At 51.9% G+C, this 22,681-nt stretch overlaps 1 protein-coding gene across 1 annotated transcript in view; it reads left to right on the top strand.

Annotated features, from left to right (window-relative positions):
* The window catches only part of LOC307063034 (uncharacterized protein), a gene marked incomplete at both ends in the record, with an annotated part of 141,439 nt that overhangs the window by 17,612 nt on the left and 101,146 nt on the right, over positions 1-22,681 (top strand). The window contains 8 exons of the mRNA XM_079719028.1: positions 4,765-4,868; positions 6,951-7,116; positions 13,848-14,033; positions 14,161-14,313; positions 15,756-15,900; positions 18,025-18,183; positions 18,979-19,103; positions 21,627-21,821. Of these exons, the coding sequence (XP_079575154.1) occupies positions 4,765-4,868; positions 6,951-7,116; positions 13,848-14,033; positions 14,161-14,313; positions 15,756-15,900; positions 18,025-18,183; positions 18,979-19,103; positions 21,627-21,821 (1,233 nt within the window). The remainder of the gene's footprint in view (positions 1-4,764; positions 4,869-6,950; positions 7,117-13,847; positions 14,034-14,160; positions 14,314-15,755; positions 15,901-18,024; positions 18,184-18,978; positions 19,104-21,626; positions 21,822-22,681) is intronic.

The raw sequence follows: 22,681 nt of genomic DNA, 5'->3' as shown, positions 1-22,681 counted from the left end.
CCTAGCCTTTCCTGGAAGGCATTAAAGATGCTGGGATTTTTCTGATTCAAGTCCCAGGGCCTGTGTGCCGAGGAGAGAAGCATGGGGTGTTTTTTCTTTGATCCCACAACAGCCTGGGAGGGTTCAAAATATACTTGCTTGTTGATTTGGGATGACGCAAATTTATAAATGCCTGTTTCACTGGCTGCTTTCATAGGACCGAGGACTTGGGGGCTGTCATGTGCCCAGCTGGACAGAAATAGGTCGTTCCAGGCGTGGACAGGGCTGGGTGTGGCACCACTTCTAGGCATGGTGCCAGGCACACCCCCTGCCCTCCGGAAGCTCGGCTTTCTGGGCAGCACTTGGGTAGGGGGCCTGTCAGATATATGGATGCCCAGACCCCAACCTTTGACGTTCTGGCCTGGCAGGTCTCGGCTGGGAACCAGGCATCTGGGTGCAGAGCTTTGTGTTTCTTGGTGTTGCTCACGTGAAGTCAGTGGAGAAGGATGTTATGAGGCCAGTGCCCGTCCAGCCACAGCCTCAGATCCAGGAGTGCCTTTACTGCCGAAAATGTCTCCATCTGGAATTCTCAGCACCAGAGGCCCTCATGGATGCCTCTGGCTGTGTGAGGCGAAGCATTTAGTTCAAAAGAGAACAGGGCTGGGGGCATCCAGACTGGGGTTAGCACCCCTCAGTCCCTGGGGTCTGGGCTGAGATGGCTCAGACCCTTGTGTCCTGCTCAGATGCAGGAAGCAGAGCCAGGTCCCACTGCGCCTGGGATCATGGGCCCCAGGGGGCTGGGGAGACAAGTAGAGAGGGGAAAAGGGGTGAAGGGGGCAGGTGGGGGAGGCTTGGGATGCAGTTGTAAATGATGGATGCCTGGGAAGGCCCCACGGGGGAGGTGATGTTGAGTAAGGACCAGGAGGTGAGGAGTGAGTGGGGTGGATAGGGGTTGCGGGGGGACTGCCAGAGGGGGCGGGCCCAGCATGTGCTCCAGGGCAGGAGCTGCACAGTGAGCGAGTTTCAGCACCAGTTTGAGTGGCAAGGAGGCCTTGTGACTGGAGCAGAGTGGGAGGGTGAGAGGGAACAGGGTCGCCCCCTTAGGGGAGCACCCAGATTGCTTTTTCTTTTCTTTTTTTTTTTTTTAACCTCACCGTGTGGTATGTGGGATCCTAGTTCCCTGACCAGGGACTGAACCCCTCCCCCTGCAGTGGAAGTGTGGAGTCTTAACTACTGGACCGCCAGGGAAGTCCCCAAGTTGCTTTTACTCAGGGTAAATTAGGAGCCTTGGAGGGTGTTGTGATCTGGTGTACATTTCAATGCTGACATTCTGGCTGAGGGTGGAGAATAGACTGAGGGCCAATGGGATGCCGGGAGACAGGTTAAGAGGCTGTTACAGTAACACAGGTAGGAGGTGAAGGAGGCTTGGTCTGGGGTGATAGCAGGGGGGTGGGGAGAAGAATCAGATTCAGATATACGTGGAAAAAAACATACCTAAGAATATGTTGAATATGCATAAAATATGTTGAATATGTCATCAGTAAATACAGACTAGTATATATGCACATACTGAATGCATATTGAACACTCATACATGTACACACACGATACATTTTGCGTGTGTATAGCAGAGACACGTGTGCAGCTGGCTGTTTACTGTTTCAGGGACCGGGAGGGAGCCAAGGCCCATACTCATTGCTCTCTGGAATCCTTGATCTCCTGGGCCTCACGGGGGTCAGAGAGCAGCCCCAAGGAGAGGGCCCTCAGCCCTGTGAGGTGTGGTCCAAGCCCACCAGCTAGTGGCTGACAGAGCCGACTGTTAGTCCAGGCAGCCCAGCCCGCAGCGGGGATTCTCACCCTGGCACTCCTGACTCTTTGGGCCGCCTTGTGCACTGTTGGATGTTCAGCAGCATTCCTGACCATTACCTACTAGATGCCAGCATCACCCGCATCCCAGTCACAATAACCAGAGGCTGCCAGCGTCCCCTGGGGAGCATGGTCACCCCCACTGAGAACCACCGCTCTACATCCTGTGTTCTAACCTGCCTCCTCCCGTCTGGCTCCCTGACTGGGCATTTCCTGGCAGAGGTGGCTCGGGGCCAGGCGTGCCGTGGGCCTGTGTCTCCCCTCCTGGAGACTGGCAGTGCCGGCCCCAGAGGGTGCAGGGCGGCTGTCCTGTATTTATAGTGCTAACAAGGAAGCAAATTGTTCCCACTAGGGAGGTCCCCTGGGCTGGGGGTGAATTACCAAGGACCTTGTTCCTGAAGATGGCTTTTCAGGGATGCCTTGGTGCATGCACATCGAGCAGTGCCTTGGCCTCCCCGGGAGGGCTGAGGGCCCGCCGGTTACCGGGGGGACCGACCCCGTGGGCTTCAGCTAAGAATGCCTTTGCCCCTCCCCATTGCTGATGGGCAGGAGACAAGATTGGTTTTTCAGTCTGGAAACAAAACCAGGACCCAGGACTCAGTAGAGAGCAGACCCTCCGCAGAGAGGCCCCCTGAGTTTCCACGTGGGGGGCAGCGGGCTGGGATGGCCAAGAGCCTGATGGAGTGAAGGAGAGGATGGGGAGAGAAGCAAGGCGGGTCGGGCCCCACCCGCTCCCAGGGCTGCCAGGGAGGACGCCTGGGGAGGGCACAGCTCCTGACCACCATCGGGTTCCTCATAATAGGACACCCAAGTCACAGATATTGATTCAGCACTGACTGTGTACAGCGAAGTGTGGACGGTGGTGTGCGAGGCTGGCTTGTACCGATTTGCCAGAGCCAATGGTTAGATCCCAGAAATCCTGCAGACTGGTTGTTAAACGGACATTACTAAGACTAAGTTATACCGACTTACAATGAAAATGAATCATATTCTAAACAGAGGTAATGAATACTCAAAATCGTCACTACCTAGTTATTTTACTACATTTTTATCTTTGCACTGGAGGGTATTTGCACCTACTGCAGGGTGGAACTGTGACGCAGTGCTGTGCTTCTGCACAGTGACTCCCACGTCTGCGTTCAGTGCTGGCACACGGGCCGCTGGTGACGGGCTGCAGTGGGAGTATTCGCACCTGGGAAACTGGCAAACAGGGCTGGCGCTTTTTTTTCCCCATGGCCTTGAGTGTAGGACTCTGGTTAAGAGTGTGGATTCAAGTCTTGCTCTGCCACTTAGTAGCTCTGTGTCCACTGGCACCTGACCTAAGTGCTCTCTGTTAAGTGAGGATAATGACGGCCCCTCACAGGATTAAGGTCAAATGAAATGGTGCCTGTAAAGTGCCTAGAACAGCACCTGGCACACAGCTGAGGCTCCAAACAAAGTAACAATTGTTGTTGTTATTATCATTTGCATAGATGTTGTTAGTGGCGATGGTGGGGGCGGGCTTCTCACCCAGGAGGCAGGAATGACATCCTCCTTCCTCCACCCGCAAGCCTTCCAGGATGAGCTGCTACAGCCCCCTCCTGCTGTGTCTGGCTCTGGAAAGCTGGTCCTGAAGCCAACACTTGCAGCCTGAGGCCTCCCAGAGCAGGAGGCATGCTCCTGAGCGGATGCCCAGACAGGCCCGGCAGTTGCACACGTGCTGGAGGTCTTAGAAGCAGATGTGTTCCGAGTCTAGGGAATCACAGATGATGCCCGGGCAAGGCAGCCACTAGCTGGAGGGAAATGCACATGAGCCTGTCCGGAAGGCGGCAGGGTTCCTGGGGTAGGTGCCCCAAACTAGGCCGATGCTGGTCAGGGCCACTCTAAGGGTGGTGGTCGGCCCCAACAGGGGGCTGCTTGTGTGTCCTGCGTGAGGAAGTAAAGGCAGAATGAAGGGTCCCCACTGGCTCCACCAGCAGAAGGCACACGATGGGGATGCTGTCCAGACCCTGGGGGCAGACATGCTGGTGAGAAGGGAGGGGAGAGTGGGCTAAGCTGGCCTGTGAGGGGCCTGTTTCACGTTTGCGTCTTGCTGAGGTCAAGCTCTGTGCACGGGGACTCAGTCCCAGCTTCTCAGAGCAGAGGAGGCCTGAGGTGAGGCAAACCCATCCCAGCAATAGTGGACCCCTGGCTGGGTGGGGTGAGGGCTCATTCTTGGCCTTGGCCAAGTGCAGCAGGAAGCCAGTACCTCGTCACTCTTTCTGTGGCTTTGGGCTCGGGCCGAGGCAATGAATCTGAGACTGAAGAGGCACGGGGGAGGGAAGGCAGGATGTGGGGTCGGCATCCCAAACCAAGCATCTCCTGAAACCCGAGAGGTGCGGGCTCTGAATAGAGTCCTTTATTTCCTTGAGTTTTTGGAGACTTGGTGACTGTGCTGGTCAGACCTGCAGACAAGGGGCAAAAACTGCAAACTCCTGTTGATTAGTCATCACTGCTCATAACTCTGAAAAACGTTCACATATTTTTTTCATTAAAAATATTAGAAAAGATGGCTATCTCACTAACTTTGTGAAATATGCTGACTCATTATAATAACTAGATTATAATCATAGTGAACATGTATTGAGCTTTTATTAGAGCATAAAGCCCACAAATGCAGATGCCATGTCTCTTCTTCACCTGCACATCCCTGGCCCCTAAAGCATGCCTGGCATGTAGTAGGTGCCCAATAAATGCTTGTTAAATTAACGAAAAAAATGGGCCAGCCTGTGTGCCAGGAGCTGGGATTCAGTGGAAGCCCAGACGAGCAGCCTCATCTCTTTGGGTCTGTGACACCGTAGGCAGGAGATCCTAGTGTTCCCAACCATGCCTGGAGGCAAGGAGACGGATGAGGTGACCCTTGCACTTGGGGCCTCTCACACTTTCCCCTCTGATTTCCAGGCCGCAGAGCTGTTCCTGACGCTGGTGTCTGAGCTCCGGGGCCTCTCTGCAGATGAGCTCATGGAACTCTGGGAACATTCTTTTTTCAAATGCCGAGACAACTGGTAAGGGCCTCTCCCCGAGTCGGGGGCTGGGCCAGGAGCTGCCTGGGGGTCCTGGTGGGCTGGGTAGTCTTGATGCTGTCTTAGGTCCCCATTGAGAGACGGATGGCGACATTTCAGCTCATCCCTGTGATACTGACTTGTCGTGCTTCAGTCTGGGGACGTCTGCCAAGAAGGCGATTAAGAGGGGAGCTTGGAGGGTTCCCACGGGGGCTTCGGGAGACTGGAGGCTGCAGGACCTGGCCGGATAAAGACAGGCATTGTTCCCTCCCCACACAGGGACCCTCTTGCTGAGAGCTGGAATTAGCATTCCAATGCGCCTTGGGTACCTTTCTCCTGGGGGTGGAGGGGTGCTGGGCAGGGCTGGGGTCCCAGCCTCAGAACCTGCTGATGTGAGGCCAGCGAGGGGTGTAGAGAGACCCCCAAGCGTGGAGGGGAACCTCTGAGGACCTAACTCCATCGGCTGAGGGCTGTGCAGGGGAAAGCTTGCGGCTCCTTCCCCGAGTCCAGCTGTTCACTGGGCCCCTGAGATCCGGATTTCAGGCTTGTGAGCTTTTCAAAGGCTCTCAAAAAGATCTTGAGACCTGAAAAAATTTTATCGACTTGGAACTATGAAAGACCCCCATCCCCAAATCAACATTACCAAATGTCTAATTGAATGACCACCAAACTTAGTAGCTAATAATGCACAGATACCTTCCAAGCATTTTGTCTCTTATTCACTCATTTAATCCTCACAATGACCCCATGAGGTAGGTGGTTTTATTATTCCTATGTTACAGCTGTGGAAGGAAACCAAGGCACAGAGCAGTTAGGAAACTTGCCCAAGGTTACACAGCAGAGTCGGAATTTTTGACCCCGGTGGTCTGTGCTGCTCCATCGAATTCTTATGGGCTTAAAGATAAATGATATTTGACTTGGGCACATTTTAATTATCTTTGGTGTAGGAAGGGGCCCCTGAGTCTTCCTGTGGAGCTGCCTGTTCCCTTCGTGACTCACCCTACTTGTCACTCGGGATTTTTCCACAAGCCCCTGTGTCTCACTTGTCTACCTAGATGTTGGGAATCAGGGAGAGGGGAGACCCTCCCCAACTCTAGAAGTTTCCAAGAGGACTGACACTCTTGAGAGATTTTTCTTGCCCTCACCTCCTCCTCCATTTCTGCCCAGAGCCTGGTTTTCCAAGGCCCAAATCTATAAGGAAAAGAGAGGAAACACAAGGGCAAGAGATGGGAAGGACAGGTAGGACGTTCCTCAGATGAAGTGGCCTGTGTTCCTGAGGGCTCACGTTCATCTAGGGGCTGGTCTGGTCATCAGCATTCCCATTTTATAGATGAGCAAACTGAGGCCAGAGACTATTTATGGGCAGATGGTATGTGTGGAGCGAGGCAGTGGGGGGTGCCTGGTCCTTTGTGGCCATGGATGCCACTCATCAGGGTTGATGGGGTGAGGGGTCCCCATCTACCCCACCCCCCCTCCGTGTGCCCTGCTGCCTCGTGTGACCCCAGCTCTGGGGTCCTCCCGTTTCTACTGTGACCTATGCACCCACCCCCGTTCAGTCATCATTTTCCTGTTTAGACCCATCATTGTGCAAAGGTTGGAAACGTTTCCAAAACTTCTCAACCTTTCTGTAATCTTAAAAAAAAAAAAAAAAAGGGAAAAGATCCTGATGTTGGGCTGAGAGCATTAGAGGTTTAGTGGGAGGCAACCTGCTAATTGTTGATTCCTGTTCTATGCAAGGGGTTCTCACCCTACGTGGTGGCCATGGTTGGTTTCTGGAGAGCAGTGGGCAGGGACTCATGTCGCCCCAAACCGCTGTGTCTCCAGGGTAGGCAGAACTGCAGGGGTTTAGACTGGGCTGCTGGTGTCTCTGTGGCCCTAAGAGCACAGGCCCCCGGCCAGGCTGCCTGGTTCCCAGGCCCGGCTCGGCCCCTTCCCGGGGGTGTGAGTGTGGGCAAGTCCCTGCTGTACCTCTCCGAGCCTCTGATCGCTCCTGGATGACCTGAGGCTTCACAAGAGATGTCCTGGAAGGCTCCTGGGGTGTGTGGGTTGCCATCATGATGTTCCCTGGGCCTCTCTCCATCTCAGGCGACCGCTGGTGGATGCCCTGCCCTCCTGTGGCACCAAGCCTTGCGTGAGCCTCATGGCGGAGCTCATTGTGTCCGGGGAGTTGGAGGCAGATGAGACAGAGGCGTGGCTCTGGTCACTGGCCTTTGTCCCGCAGCCCACAGATGCCATGGTCCACGCGCTGCTGGTGAGCCTCTGCATACCACCCTGCCCCGGGTCATCCCTCCTCTGCTCCACTGCTGATTGGATGCAGTGGAGAGGGGTGGGGGAATCTTCTGTCCTCTGGGCTTTGTGCCAGTGCCTCGTGGGACCAGTGGAGGCAGGTCAGAGAAATCCGGGTTGGAGTCTCAGCAGTGTCCCTCCCAGCTGTGTGAGCCTAGGCAAGTGACTTGATCTCTCTGAGCTTGTTTTCCAATCTGTAAGATGGGGATGGAGCAGTACTTCCCTCTTGGGCTCATGGTGAGAAATGAGATGCTGAATGTGAAGCGGTTCTCCTGATGCCTGGCACAGAGTCCAAGCGCTTTAAATTAGAGCCGCTGTTATTCCTGTAATCGAGCATATTTAATGAATCTTGAGATTAGGAAAGCATGTGAAACTAGGCCAATAAGTTCTGACAACACAAGGAGGTCTTATTTAACCCCCACGATGCCTCTGTGAAGTAGGTGCTTTTATTACTCCCAATTTACAGATGAGGAAACTGAGGCCCAAGGAGGCTGGGTAGCTGGGTGATGCAGCTGCTGTGCCTTTCCCTTGGACCATGGGAGATGTCCTCACTCAGCTGGTGGTGGGGTCACTTGTCAGTCCTCACCCTGCTGTCCCAGACTGATAGTGGGCCAGGATTCAGAGGTCACCAGTGGGGAGTGGAAGGGGTGATGGGCCAGCCAGGGTCCCTGGACCCCTGTGCTGGCTGATGAGGGGGTCTCCAGCAGGATCTTTCAGTCCCTCATGCAGGAGGGGCTCTGGCCACTCTGCAGTTGGAGTGTAGGGAGCATTCACCCCTGGCCTGACCCCTGACCCACAACTCCAGAGTTTGCAGTGGGGCTGTTCCAGGCTGTGTGGTTGGCTCCATTCATTAGGGAATCGGGCACTGACTTGGAGCCAGGCGAGGGCCGGGCCCCAAGGGGCATTGCCCATAGCTCATGGCCTAGCAGGTGACACTCTGGCCATAGGTACATCAGTGCCATCCAGGGCCTGCGGGGGCTCAGCCAGTGCTGGGCAGGGTCGGGCTCCCTATTCCTTGCTTGTTTGTTCGGCATGAATGCAGTGGCCAAAAGCACAGACTCTGGTGCTTGATTCCCCTGCTTCAGAACCCAACCCTGTCCCTACCAGCACGACCTTGGGCAAGATGCTTCACTGTTCTGTGCCTCGGGTGCCCATCTGTGCAGTGGGGGTAACTCGTAGGGTGATAGTGCAGACTAATAGTTGTTATTGACGTGGGCTAAGTTTTATGTACGCACTGGTGTCCCTGCTGTGACCACTTGCCAGGGACAGGCTGTGAGCAGAGCAGGAGGGTCCCTCAGCTGTCTTGGAGCCCAGGATCTTCTCTCGCCTGCTTCTCGTAGGTTCTCGTCCTGCTAGACCAGAGCTTGCACCTCTCTGGACTGTATTTGCTTGTTCTCTCAACCTGTCACAAGGATGCACGTGTGCTGTGCTGGGCATGTGCTGGGGATGCAGGCTTGCTTTGTGCAGCCTGAAGGGGGAGGATGGGAGGGAGAGGGGAGTGAGAAAAAGGGGGAGGGGGAGGGAGGAAGGCAAGAGGTTATTTTAATACGCTTTTTATTTTAGGACAATTTTAGATTTACAGAAAAGTTGCAAAGATAGTACAGAGAGTTCCTGTACACCCCTCCCCACTTCCCCCATTATTAACATCTTAAATCACCAGAAAGTGTTTGCCACGACTAAGAAACTGACCTTGCTACCTTACCGTTAACCAACTCCAGCTGTTCAGATCCTACTGCTTTTTCCACTAATGTCCTCTGTCTGTTCCAGGGTCCCGCCCAGGGTCCCACGTTACAGTTAGGGGGTGTGTGTTCTTACATTTTAAACTATACATTCAGGAGACTGCACTGCTCTTAAGTATCCAGTTTGATGTTTTCGCATCCGTGTTCACCTGTATAACCACCCATGGACAAGATATAGGACATTTCCAGCTCCCAGTCGGTGACCCCAAAGGCGATGGTGATTCTGACTTTTCTGACCATCACTAGGTTTTGCTTGCTTTTGACGTTCACACCCGTGGGCTCGTGTGCATCTGGAGTTTGGCTTCTTTCTCCCACATTCTCTGTGAGATTCTGTCCATGCTGCGTGTGCATGCACACGTGTGTGTCGGGACTTTGCTCTGTTCTGTTGCTGGGCTGTATTAATGGTGTCTTTTGATGAGCAGAAGTTCTTCATTTTGGTGAAGTCCAGCTGATCAATCTTTTCCAGCTAGTGCTTCACCTCCCCAAGGTCATGGTGCTTCCTATGTTTTTTTTTTTTTCCTACCAGCTTAATTGCTTGGCCTTTTGGGGAGGGTTGGTTTGGTTATGAGGAACTGGGTTTGGGACAAGATGAACGGGTGTTAAAGTCACGTTGGAAAAGTGGTCGTAGGCTTTGGGATGATTTTATCTTTCCATCTTTAAAAATTAAAAAAAAGAGAAAGTTGAATATTTTAAGCAGACTTTTAATTGAATTATTTTTTCAAAATACTGTTTTATTATTTATTTATTTATTTGGCTGCACTGGGTCTTAGTTATGACATGCGAACTCTTAGTTGCTGCGTGCATGCGGAATCTAGTTCCCCGACCAGGGATCGAACCCAGGCCCCTTGCACTGGGAGTGTGGAGTCTTACCCCCTGAATCATCAAGGAAGTCCTGAACCAAACCTTTTTAAGTCAGAGATTTTGGCATTAAGATCTGGTGTTCTGACTCTTGTGAAATTGAGGGAGGCTGGCAATTCTGGACAGACCCCCAGGGCAGCCATCAAACAAGCAGGGTCATTACTGTCTGGACCCTCAGAGCCCAGGCCTGACACTGACCCAGCTGTCCTGGCCCTGTAGCTCCCAGGTGGGGCCTGGCTCCCAGCAAACCAGTGGCTCCAGCTGTCCTGCCCTCCCCACAGAGCCCTCCCAGGCTTCTGGCTCCATCTTCGGCCCTGGGAGGGCCAAAGTCTGCCCTGCCTTCCCGCTGGCAGCCTTCCTGGGGCAGAGCGGGCAGAGGTGAAGGCCTCTGGCAGGCAGGAACCCTCATCCCGCGGGTCTGAGTGGCTTCTCTCAATCTTTTCATAACCCCTGCGTCCCAGCTGAGCCCTGCTTTCCCTCCTCTGTGTTAGGAAAACAGAGTGTTTGTTTTCATTTGCCAAATCTGGAATAACATGCTTTTCCAAGCCACAGGTCCCCGTTCCTTCCACAAAGGAAACACACACACACACACACACACCCAAGACTCACATACGTATACCCTGAAGACGGTTACATGGGAACATATGGGGACACACACCCACAGGAGGACGCATATCCACACGTACCCACATATTGAGACATATTGAGACATACACACCAAGACTCACACACGTGTACCTGGACATGCAGATGTACTCACACAGACATGCTATACATGTACACACACACACACCAGGACACTCACACACAGGGACAAGTAGGGACATCCACCCACATCTGGACACCCCCCCCCTCCAGGATAAACTGGGACAAGTATGCATTCACACACTGGGACTTGCATGTGTACATACAGGGACACACCCACATCAGTACATGTGCACACACACATCAGGGCACACTCAAATGAGTGCATACACACGCACTGGGACATGCATGTACACTGAGACACGTGCACACCTACCCAGGAATGCACACACCCACAAACACTGAGATTCTAAAACACACACACACTGAGATGGACGCACACAGATATGCTTGCATGGACACACAGACCTGGTTAAGACCATGAACCCAAGGGAAGAATAGCTGGTGCAGAGGCTGTATTTCCCCCAGGCTGCCAGGCAGTCCCTGCTCTGGGCTGTAGGAATAATAGAGGCCACTGCCTGATGCCCAGTGCCCAGGTCTGGTTTTCACAAATGAACCCAGAATATGTATTTTGAGAAACAGTGAGTGCAGGGGGAGCTCCCAGCCTGGGAACCAGACCCTACAGGGTCAAGTTTGGCTCTACCACTTTCTGGCTGGGTGACCTTAGGCAAGTTACTTAACCTCTCTGTGTCTCAGGCTCTAAGCAGGTGACATGTGTGCCCTGTTAACAGCAGAGCCTGGCACATAGGGAGTGCTGTGTGTTTATTAAATAAAATACGTCTTTCTTGTTTTTCCTCCGAGAGGCCTAGAACCAGTGCTCCCCTCTTCTGAGACCCCCGCCCCCCCACTTTTGTCTTCCTCTCAGCTGAAAGCTTCAGTGCCCTGGGGTAAGTGTGGCTGAGCGTCTGGGGGAGCTCTGCTGAGCAGCTGGAGTGACCCTCCTCCGACTCAGCCTGGTCTGAGTCCCTGCCACTGCAAGGCCCCCAGAAGAGAGGGGCCTGTTTGAGCTGGGTGGCTTGGGCAGTCTGACCCCCAAAGGAGGGCTGGCTCTCCTCTTGCTCTTCAGGGAACCAGACCAAAAAGGGCCCCAACATGTGCTGTGGGAGAGTCTTGATTTTCAGGTAGTTTTCGAGCTGATTGATAAACATAGCCATTATTAAAAATTAAATGATCTAAGCTTGCAGTTAGAGAAATCATATTAAAATAAAGGTACGAGATGGATAATTTATTTATTATTTATATTTGGTTGCATTGGGTCTCTGTTGCGGTGAGCAGGCCTCTGATTGTGGTGGCTTCTCTCGTTGTGGAGCACAGGCTCTAGGCGGGCGGGCTTGAGTAGTTGTGGCACCCGGGCTCAGCAGTTGTGGTGCGCAGGCTCAGCAGCTGTGGCGCACAGGCCTAGCTGCTTCGCAGCATGTGGGATCTTCCCAGACCAGAGCTTGAACCTGTGTCCCCTGCATTGGTAGGTGGGCTCTTAACCACTGTGCCACAAGGGAAGCCCTGAGAGATGGATAATTTCTAATGCTCTTACTATGCGGTCCCGTGTCCACACCCTCAGGTTTATTTGCATGGCTTGTGTTGTGTGTGGACCAGTCACAGGAGGTGTGCCTGCTGCTGACTCCCCATCTCTTCCCAGATCCCTTGTAGTGACTCAGCTCAAATCGGCCAGGGTGGGAGCATTTACACCATGGAAATTGGCAAGCACTATACACAAGGGACTTTCTTATTTCCTGGGTCTGTGTTACCAAACTCAGGTTCAACTGCTCACCACTAAAAAGCCAATAATTCGAGAGGCAAGTGTCAGTAGAAAGGAAAGTTGCTTTAATCAGAAAAGCCGGCAGTCTGGGGAGAAGGTGGACTTGTGTGTTGAGACCAACGTTGAAGATTCTGCTCAGCCATGACAGTTTTGGAAGGGAAACATGGGGGAGAATCTCAGTGAATCACTGGGGCAGGAGATTGAGTTCTGCATTGTTCTCTGCATGCAGACTGGCTGACTCTCTCTTCAGATGTTATCTTGCCCGCGTGATCTGCTTGCAGGATTCCTTAGGGGGCTATTGGGGGTAGAGAGCTAGTCATTCTTTATTCTTACTTACTTTCTTCTTTCTTCTTTTTATCTAGGAAAAGAATCAACAGGTTAGGCAACGCATGGTGTGCATTCAGAAAAGCATAAGTCAGGAGGACTTCGTTATAACTGCTTAGTGATCTCATTCCTATGATTAGGCTTTTAGGGTTAGGGGCGGGGACAGAAATGGGTGAACAGGAAAGGGGCAAAAGAGCTGCTTTCATCAGTAGGTGGGCTGGGCAGTTGCTAACCATTTACCCTAATGCTACTGGCCGTGCCTTTCCGTTTGGGTTCTTTTGGATTGGACCCAGCGCCGCCTCTGTTAAAGACAGTCTCCACCCAGAGCACATCCTTTCCTCTTCCCGCCTTTTTGCCCAACTTCCTATCAAGACCCTGGGAGAAGAGCAAAGCCAATGCTGGGTGCCCTCAAGCCCCCACCAGGTCCAGGACAGCATGGCCCCAGTTGCCCCAGCTGACGAGCAGGAGGTCCAGTGGCCTGGGAGCTCTCTCAGCCCTTGCCAGTTCTTCCCTCTCACTCCCAGAACTGGGGGTGGGTGATGCTATTTGGAGAAAACCAGCCTGGTTGGGCGGCAGGACACAGCTTGTCTGGTTTCCGTCTCCCCTGCTGTAGACAGGGGACTGTGACCACTACTTGGGGATCCTGTGGTCCCAGAAGAGATGGTTGGTGTCTCGTGCAGCTTTACAGAAGGGCATAAACAGCTGGCTTACTTGTTTTGCCCGTTGATCACAGAGAGAGAACTTTGGTTTTATTTCTTACACGTTTCATGTATCTTGGGAGGTGGCAGAGCCGTGCCACCACCCGGGGTGGGCCCTGACACTTTGTCGGAGATTCTTCACCATATTCCACCCAGAAAAATCTCACCACCCCACCCTGCTCCCCCAGACTGGTGACTTAGCCCAGGGTTTCTCAACCCTGGCACTGTTGACATTTGGGGCTGGATTCTTTGTTGTGGGGCCGTCCGGTGTCTTGGAGGATGTTTAGCAGCATCCCTGGTCTCTGCCCACTAGATGCCAGCAGCACTGTCCCCCATTTGTGACAACATCCCATCTCTAGACATTACCAAATGTCCCCTGTCCCCACACCCTGAGGTGTGGTTCTCCACCCTCGATGCACATAAATGGTCATCTGGGGTGTTTTAAGAAATGCTCCATGCAGGTCCCACCATGGCCAATTTATTCAGACCCTCAGGGGTGGGGGGCCGGGGCCTCTGTATTTTTAGGAAGCACCCTAGATCTGCACATGGTGAAACCTGTGAAGGACCACTTACCAGGCTTCTCGGCTGGGGTTGGGGGGCCGGTTTCTGTCCCCAGCCACTGCTTCAGACCCCGGAGGCCAGCCCCAGCACCTTCCTGGGCATCTCAGCTCTGGTGCATAACCTCTGTGTGTCTCTGGACGGGCCCTGCGGGCAGCTGCCTGGTGTTGGCTCCCTCATGAGGATCCTGGAAGACGCCTTGGGTGCCAACTGCACCTTCCAGGAACCCTCGGATGCTGATCAGGTGAGGACAGCCCCATCCTGGGCACGGCCCCTTGATGGGGTCCCTGTCAAGTGGGCGAGCTGTAGGCTGAATGGGTGGGCTGGGCGTACCCATCAGGCCTCAAGGCCCCACCACCATCTTGTTTCAGCTCCAGCTCGTGCTGAAGGCCATTGGCAATGCCGGCCTGGCGGCCGTAGCTCTCACCCCCAAGCTGAGCACTTGTGCGTCCCTCAGGAGCTGCCCCCCTGAGATCCGGCTGGGGGCCATCCAGGCCTTCCGGAGGGTTCCCTGCTCTGCAAACGTGAGCTTCTGCATGTTATTTCATCGTGGTTGGCATTGGGCAGTAGTGGGTCTCAAACCACTGTTAATTCACTTCTTTATTTGCTCATTCATTCATCACATTTACCGAGCACCTGCTATATGCTGGGCACTGTGGTAGGTACTTGCGTGAACAGGTGTCCAGGTCTCTGTTCTCATAGAGCCTGTGTCTATGTGGGAGGAATATATTTATCAAATAAATATACAAATAAGTATATGATTACAAACAAACTATACATAAGCCACCTGTGCTGCAAACGCTCTGGTTCAGGGGTCGGCAAGCCATGGTCCATGGTCTACATCCAGCTTATTGCCTGATCTTGTATGTAAAGTTTTGTTGGAACATAGTTGTGCCTGTTCATTTATGTGTGGTCTGGGCTGCTTTTTTGCTACGACTGCAGAGTTGAGTAGTTTGCAAGAGAGACTGCATGGCCTGCAAAGGCAAAAAAAAAATTGACTATCTTTCCCTTTACAGGAAAAGTTTGCTGACCCCTGTACTAGTGGGTCCTGTCTCACATAGAGTCAAAGCCAGAGTCCTTATAATGGCTCATCAGGACCTGTGGTCTGACCACTGACCCACTAGCACCTCTTGGCTTCACCTCCTACTTCCCTCGCCACCTCCCCACTCCTCACCAGCCACGCTGGTCTCCCTGTTGTTCTTCAAGCCTGCAGGGCTTACTTCTGTCTCAGGCCATTTGCACATGCTGTTCTCCCTTCCTGGAATTCCTTTCCCCTGTATATCCCCAGGCTTTACTCCTTTACCTCTGGAAGGCCTTTACTTAGAAATCACTTTGCTGTCAGTCTTCCTTGGCTATTTCACCTGAAATTGACCTTTTCAAGCCCCCCATGCCTCCTGCTTCCCCATTTTATTTTTCCCTCTTTAGCAGTTATTATTACCTAACATATTATATATTTCACACATTAACCTTGTTTACTGTCTGTCTCTCTGCACTAAAATGTAAGCTTCAGGTGGATAAAAGCTGGGTTTGTCTTGCTCATAATTGTCACCCAGCACCTCGCACCTTGCCAGGCACATAATAGGTGCTCAGTAAATACTGCTGCATGAGTGGATGGGTAAATGGCTGTGCTATGAAGGAAACCAACAGGAGCTGGGGCAGACCTGTGTGTCAGTCGCTGTGCTGTGCTGTTTTTGTAAATGAAGTTTTCTTGGAATGCAGCCATGCCCACTTGTTTATCTGTTTCTGGCTAGCCTGTGGGAGGATGGGGATTAGCAGTGACTGGGGAACCTACCACCTCCCGCAACCGGGCCACAGGTGAGAGTGTCCAGAGAGCTCTGGAGACGTCGGGAGAGCTGGGGCAGGGCATCGGGGCCACCTGCTGGAGCCAGTGCAGATGAGGGGACATCGTGCTCTTGGGTGGAGGTGGGTGGTCCCTGAGTGATGACTTTCCCCCTGCCCGAAGCAGCGATCCGTGCTCTCCAGCCTGTACCAAAGCCCCGAGGAGGATGCTGAGATCCGCATCAATGCCTACCTGGCACTGATGAGGTGCCCGGGCGAGGAGGTGTTTGCCCAGGTGCGGCGCACCCAGGCAGGAGAACCGTCCACCCAGGGTGAGCAGCTGCAGGTCGGGGTTGGGGGGCTGGGGCTGGCCTGGTGCCACCTGGTGGGCGCAGGGGTTCGGGAGCCCGCTCACGCTCCATCCGTCAGGGGTTCTGTCCCCTTCCCGCTCCCCTTCTCTTAGCACACTGTCTGGACAGGTGGCCTTGCATGCTCCCCTCATCCACGTGGCAATTGAACAACCTTGGAGAAGTTGGTTCTCTCTGGTCCTCAGTTTCCTCATCTGTAAAGTGGGGTGGAAGTCGCTGAGTTCCCTTCTAGCTCTGGTCAGGTCATGGCATAGTACCTGGAGGACAGACTCGAGGCAGAGGAGGGACAGTGTCTGCGAATCTCAGATCCCTTGTGGGGTCAGAGAGTTCCCTTTAAACAGGTGGAACTTCAAAAAATAGGTTCAACTAATTTTCAAAAAGTTTTTACGTAATGCACAGTGAGTTGACATAATTTACAGTGAGCTGAGAGCCTGGGGCCTGCCAGCCTGGGTTCAAATCCCAGGTCAGCCACTTCCTACCTGTGTGCCTTTGGACAAGTGACTGAACTTTTATGAGCCTCCATCTCCATCTGTGAAATGGGGATAATAACAATACCTCCCTCACAGAGGAAGCATAAAATGAGTTAGTACAGGAAGACATTTAGAACATTGTAAGAGCTGTGTGCATAGCTGTTACTTTTAATGTTATTACCACCATTGTTATTACGACTATGTAGCCAAAATTTCCAAGCAGATGGCAAAATATAAATGGAAAGTTAAAGTCTGCCTTCCATGTCTCCTGATCCCTAAGTCCTGTTTCCTGAAGGTACTGACTGTGACCAGTTCTCTTGTGTGTCCCATCAGGACGTGTGGTGTATGTATGGACATGGGCGTGTATCTCCTTAACAGCAGTAGCAACTCAGGATCATGTTATACATGTCATTTTGCTCCTCAGTCCGTCTGGGAGCTCCTTCCACATTGGCACACTTGGACTCTGAGCTACAGCTGTTCGGTGTTCCACTAGGAGCTTAACCGTAATCGACTTTACCAGCCCCACCGATGGGCACTTAGATTGTTTCAGGTCTTCTGCCATGAGGAACAACAACCAAAATGAATCTCTCTACATATCCACTCCCGGGCCCTTGTGCTAATCTAGCCAGAGGAGAAGTAGCCAGCGTAAAGGGGCACACATTTAAAAGTCTGAAGTGATACTGCTAAACTACCATCTAAAGAAACAGCAAACCCCGCCCCCTTGCCAAAAAGAAAAGAAATGGTGCTACTAGAAGTTGCAGACCGCTGTTGGCAGGTTCAAGGGTGGAATGGGGGTGGGAGAGGGGCCTGTTCTGCATCAATAGGCCACTGGGCCAAGCCCCTCAGAGGGGATCAGCCAAGGGACAGCTTCGATGGAGGCCCTGGGGTATCAGGCTTGCATGTTGCCTGATGGAAACAAAAGGCAGACTCAGCTCTGTTCTATGTGGATTGTTCCAGAAGCTCGATGCTGGGCATTCTGAGACATCCTCTGGGACAAGCAAGAGGATTGGGGTTCCCAGTTAGAATAATATCCTCTGTTGGACTTTCTCATTGGTGCTCTCATTTCATTTTTACCACTCTAGAGAGCCTCAGAGGGTCCCTGTCCCGGATTGCATGTCACCCCTTTCCCAGCCCTTTCAGTATCGTTCAGATACTCAGTCCTTTAGGTCCAGGCTCTGCCCTTGACTGCTCTGCACAAACAGCCCTGAGAGATAGGTCATTATAGTTCATTTTACAGATGAGGAAACTAAGGCTCAGAGAGGTGGAGTAACCAGCCCAAGGTCACACAGCTCATAAATGGTGGAACTGGGATTCAGACTCGGGGCTGACTTTCAAACCAGGGCTTTGCCCACAATACCCCCCTTTTCCTTCTGGAAGCCATGTCAGAATGCCCTGCACAGGCTAGATTTCTAAGTTCCATTAAGGCACTGCTCTTTGCCGCCGTTTCTTCAAAGAGAGCGTGGTTCTCAGTAGCTAGGCTCCTGAGAAGCCCCTGGTGGGTGGAAATAGCAGGACCCAGGAAGGGGGGTTGGGGGGTCTTTTCTCTGGGTTGTGCCAGCTCCGGGTCCTCCCTCACCATTCCCCCCTCCCCTCCCCGCTGGCTGCGCTGGGACTCCAGTGGGCTCCTTTGTGTGGAGTCACCTCCTGCAGCTGCTGGAGACGGGCGATCCCCTGAAACGGGCCCTCCGGGAAGCCATCCCTGAGGACATTGTCAGCCAAGAGTTCCATCCAGAGACCTGGAAATACTCATCCTACTCTGACGTCACCTTCTGCTCAGGTATGGGCATCCTGGGCAGGTATTGTCCTGCTGTGGGACCACAAAGGCTTGGGGACCTGGGGGTTCTAACTCCTGAGGACATGTGGATCAAAGATACTGTTTCCCAAATGTCAAATATTCATATGCCACTTGCTTGATTTTTTATTTTTTTGCTATATCCAAAATAGCACCTGCCATTTTTGTTGGAAGTTAAAAAATAGTTAGGTATGAGCTACTTCATAGCATTCAACTGAATAGTACTTCCATATTTTCTCTAAACTGGTTCTTTTAAACTTACACTTATTCTAAAAGGAAACCTTTTATCCCTACCATTAGTGGAAGATCAATTTAACTCTGTAAAAATAGGGTTATCCTAAAAAGAAATGCTATATCCGTGAAACACTGTTGTTCAGTTCTCATGGATTCTTGCCTGCTGAGGGCTGTGAATTTGAGAACTGCTTTTTCCTGGGTGAAAAAAGGAGATTAGCATCGAAGAGAGACAGCTGCCTCCTTGTAATTAATCAGAATCAAAAAGGGACCCTGTTCTAGCTTAGGTACCCAAACCCCCTCAACTACTCAGCAAGTCTGGGGGTGGGGTGCTCTGGCTGCCCCCTCTCTGCTTATCAGCAGGTGTGGGTACATTTGTGACCCTTCTGTTCTGACCTTCCCTCTGCCCTTGATAAGGCTTAGGTCTGAGCTTCGTATCCTGGCCAAGAGGATGCACTGTGTGTCTGGCCCTGTCTCCGGCGATGGCCCCTTGGTGGCCAGCTCCCACCCGGTTAACGGTGTGGTGTATACTGATCCTGTCTCTTCTAGCATCGGGCAGCCTGGGAGCCAACCTGGAGGGGACGCTTCTCTTCTCTCCGGCCTCCTTCCTTCCCCGTTCTGCCACAGCCAACCTGACTGTCCATGCCCTTGGTCGTGCCTTCAACCTCCTAGAGGTAAGAGGGGGCCTTGCTTCTCCTCAGGGCCTCTCCTGGGCTTGGGGCCATTCACCTATCTTTCCATCTATCACCTCTTGTATCTATAGATCTACTCTCACGTCTATACTTCCAGCTCTTGACATCTACCCACCCATTTATCTGCCTATCCACCCATCTATTCACCCACCTACTGACTCATACATAAATCCATTCAACTACCATCCACCCCATCCCTCCTTCCCTCCATCCTTCTCATCCATCTCATCCATCTATTTACTTTGCATCATCTCTCCATCTACCTTCTCACCTACCCATCTATTCTTCCAGTTATCATCCAGCTGCTCACCTATCCATCCTTCCACCCACCTACCCACCCATCCATTCACACCCCATCTGTCATCCATCCATATATTCATCTATCCATCTCATTAATCCCTCTCATCCATCTATCCATTTATGTACCCTCCTGCCCATCTCTCCATCTACACTTTCACTCAATCATCTATTCTGTCAGTCACCCACCCATCCATCCACCTAGTCACCTACCCACTTACCCCTCCATCCACCTGCTCTTCCATACGTCTATACCTCTTCTCTGTCCATCCATCCACCTATCCATCCTTCTATCCTCATCCATCTATTCATTTATGTACTTGTCTACCCATCTCTCCATCTACCCTCTCATTCACCTATTTATTCATCTACCCTTCCACCCACCCATACATCTATCTATCAGTCTCCTCACCCACCCATCTCTTCATCTGTTCTCCCACTTATCTATCCATCCTTGCATCCATCTATCCACCTGTCATCATTGGACAATATCCATCTTCTACCTGACATGTGCCAGACCCTGTGCTGGGCTCTGAGACTATGATGATGAATAAGAGAGACATGATCTCTGCCCGCTTGGTGCTCACAGCCCAGAGAGGTAGACAGATAAGAAATGAGTAGACACGTGGATAAAACGATGCCAACTTTAAGTAGTGTGTTTAGGAAGGTGAAGTTTCAGCTGAGGTCTGAAGGATGAACAAAAGCGGCCATGTGAAAAGCTGAGGTAAGAGCCTTCCAGGGAGGGGGCCCAGTATGTGCAAAGTCCCTGAGAAGAGAAAGGGCTTAGTGTGTTTAAGGAACAGAAATGGAGTAGAGAACAGTAAGTGCAGGAGAATGGTAAGATGGGAGCACAGTGAGGGGGCAGGGCCGTGTCGAGGAAGGGTTTTGAGTTGCCCAGTGATAACTTGAACGTTCTGGCTGTTGTGTGGAAAATGGATTGTGGGGGGCAGCAGCAGAAGAGGGAAGATCTCTGAGGCCGTATGTCCAGCAAACTTTATTTTTATTTATTTTTTGTGTGTGCGTCTGGCAAGTGTCGATTTTTCTTTATTGTCCAGCAAACTTTAAAGTAATGGATTGCCTTGGGACCCTTCCATCTCTTCCCCCCAGGTCCCTGTAGCTTGTCTGAGGGAGGGTGCTCTGTGCCGTATCCCAACCCTTTCTAATTTATGGAGAACAGGGAATCTATCATCCAGACTTTGCCCGCTGGGCTTAAGGCTGACCCTCTGGTGATTTCTCTGCAAATGCTCTCAGAGACACTTGGATGGGAGGATGGAAAGAAAGGATGCAAGAGTGAGTGGATGGATGGGCAGATGGAAGGAAGGAGGGACTTGTTCATTCATCCATCAAATTTTGAGAATCAACCAGCTCATCTGTTAGTCAGGGTTCTCCAGAGACATAGGACTATTTCAATAGGGTTATGGAGGCTGACAAGTCCCAGACCTGCAGTCAGCAAGCTGGAGACCCAGGAGAGCTGATGGTGTAGTTTCCGTCTGAAGGCAGGAAAAAACCAGTGTGCCAGTCTGAAGGTAGTCAGGCAGGAGGAATTCCCTCTTATTTGGAGGAAGGGCAGACTTTTGTTTTATTCAGGCCTTCAACTGATTGGATGAGGCCCACCCACATTATGGAGGGCAATCTGCTTGACTCAGTCTACTGATCTAAAATGTTAAACCCATCCAAAAATGCTCTAACAGTAACACCTGTAATACTGTTGGACCAAATATCTGGGCACCCCGTGGCCCGGTCAAGTAGACGCAGAATTAACCATACCACCAGGGATTGAGTGTGCTTAGTGAATGAAACATAGGTCCCTGCCCTCATGGAACTCAGGATCTTGCAAGGGAGACACACAGATTAGTATGAGTGTGACCTTGGAGTAGTGTGCTTGACGCTCAGAGGAAGGAGTGATACATTTGGCTGGGGGAGGGGAGGGGGAATGTGTGAAGGGAATGATATGGGAATTTAGGGAAGGCTTCCCAGAGGTGGTGACATTTGAACCAGGGCTTAAAGAATCAGTAGGAATTCTTGCTTTGTGGCACTTGCCAAGTAGATCTGGAGCTTGATGACTTTCTAAGATTGAACCTTTTGGCACTTGGGCCTGGATGGACCCTGGGGAGCTCAGGGCCCCCTGTTCAAGCTTCCAACCCCATAGCTCTTGGTCAGCCTTGTGACTGGGTTACTCCTCCCTGAGTCCCTGGCTTTCTTTCCTAGCTGGGGCTCCGGCTGGAAAATGCCGAGGAAATGGCCCGCAGGCTATTTGGCCCGAAGTCATTCCGGGGGCAGGAAGAGGAGAGACAGGCCCAGGCAGAAAAGCCCCCAGAGCCAGGACCAGGGCCTACACCACAGCCAGCCCACCCCGCCTGTCCAGGAGAACGGTCCAGAAAGATGAGAGACCTGCAGCGGAAGGTAAGGGAAACGCCCAAGCCCACCTCACGCCCATTCCTCTATGCTGTCAGGTGTCAGCTTGGGCTTTGGGACTGCGGGACCCAGGCGTCCATAAACTCTGACCCTGCCCTCCCACCCCCTTACAGAAGCAAATTTCTGGTCCAGGTCTCAGTAGTGAGCTGTATCACATACATAGAGAAGTGCCCACCTCGTGTGTTTCCCCCAGTGGAACACATCTTTACAACCAGCGCCCAGACCCTCATCAGCTCCCCAGACACCCCCTTTGGCCCCCCTCTTCTGGTTTACCCACCCATACCCAAGGGTAACCACTGTTCTGACCCCTAAAAGCATCAATGAACTCTATTTTAAAATCAGCTTTGTTGAGGTATAATCGAACTACAATAAATGGTATGTGTTTAAAGTGTACAATTTGATAAGTTCTGACATATGTATATACCATGAAACCATCACCAACTAAATCAACATATCCATCACCCCTAAAGTTTTCTTCATGCCTCTTAATCCCTTCCTCCTGCCCCCTGTTGTGATAGGCTTTTTCTGTCAAAATAAATGTTTGCATTTTCTGGAATGTTGCATAAATGGAAGCATGCAGCGTATACTTTTGTTTTTAAAGCACGTACTCCTTTTTGGCCTGACTTCCTTTATTCAGCGTAACTATTTTGAGATTCATCCATATTGTAGAGTATACTAATAGTTTATTTCTTCCTGTGGCCATGTAGTGGTTCATGGTATGGATGAACCACAGTCTGTTTAGGTATTCACCTGTTGGTGGATATTTGTGTTATGTCCAGTTTGGGGCTGTTACAAGTAGGACTGCTATGAACATTCGTGTACAAGTCTTCATATAAATATATGTTTTC

Source organism: Hyperoodon ampullatus (genome assembly GCF_949752795.1).
Source record: "Hyperoodon ampullatus genome assembly, chromosome: 14".
Classification (NCBI taxonomy): Eukaryota; Metazoa; Chordata; class Mammalia; order Artiodactyla; family Ziphiidae; genus Hyperoodon; species Hyperoodon ampullatus.
The sequence above is the reverse complement of the archived record's forward strand: the minus strand, read 5'-3'. Positions and strand labels throughout refer to the sequence as shown.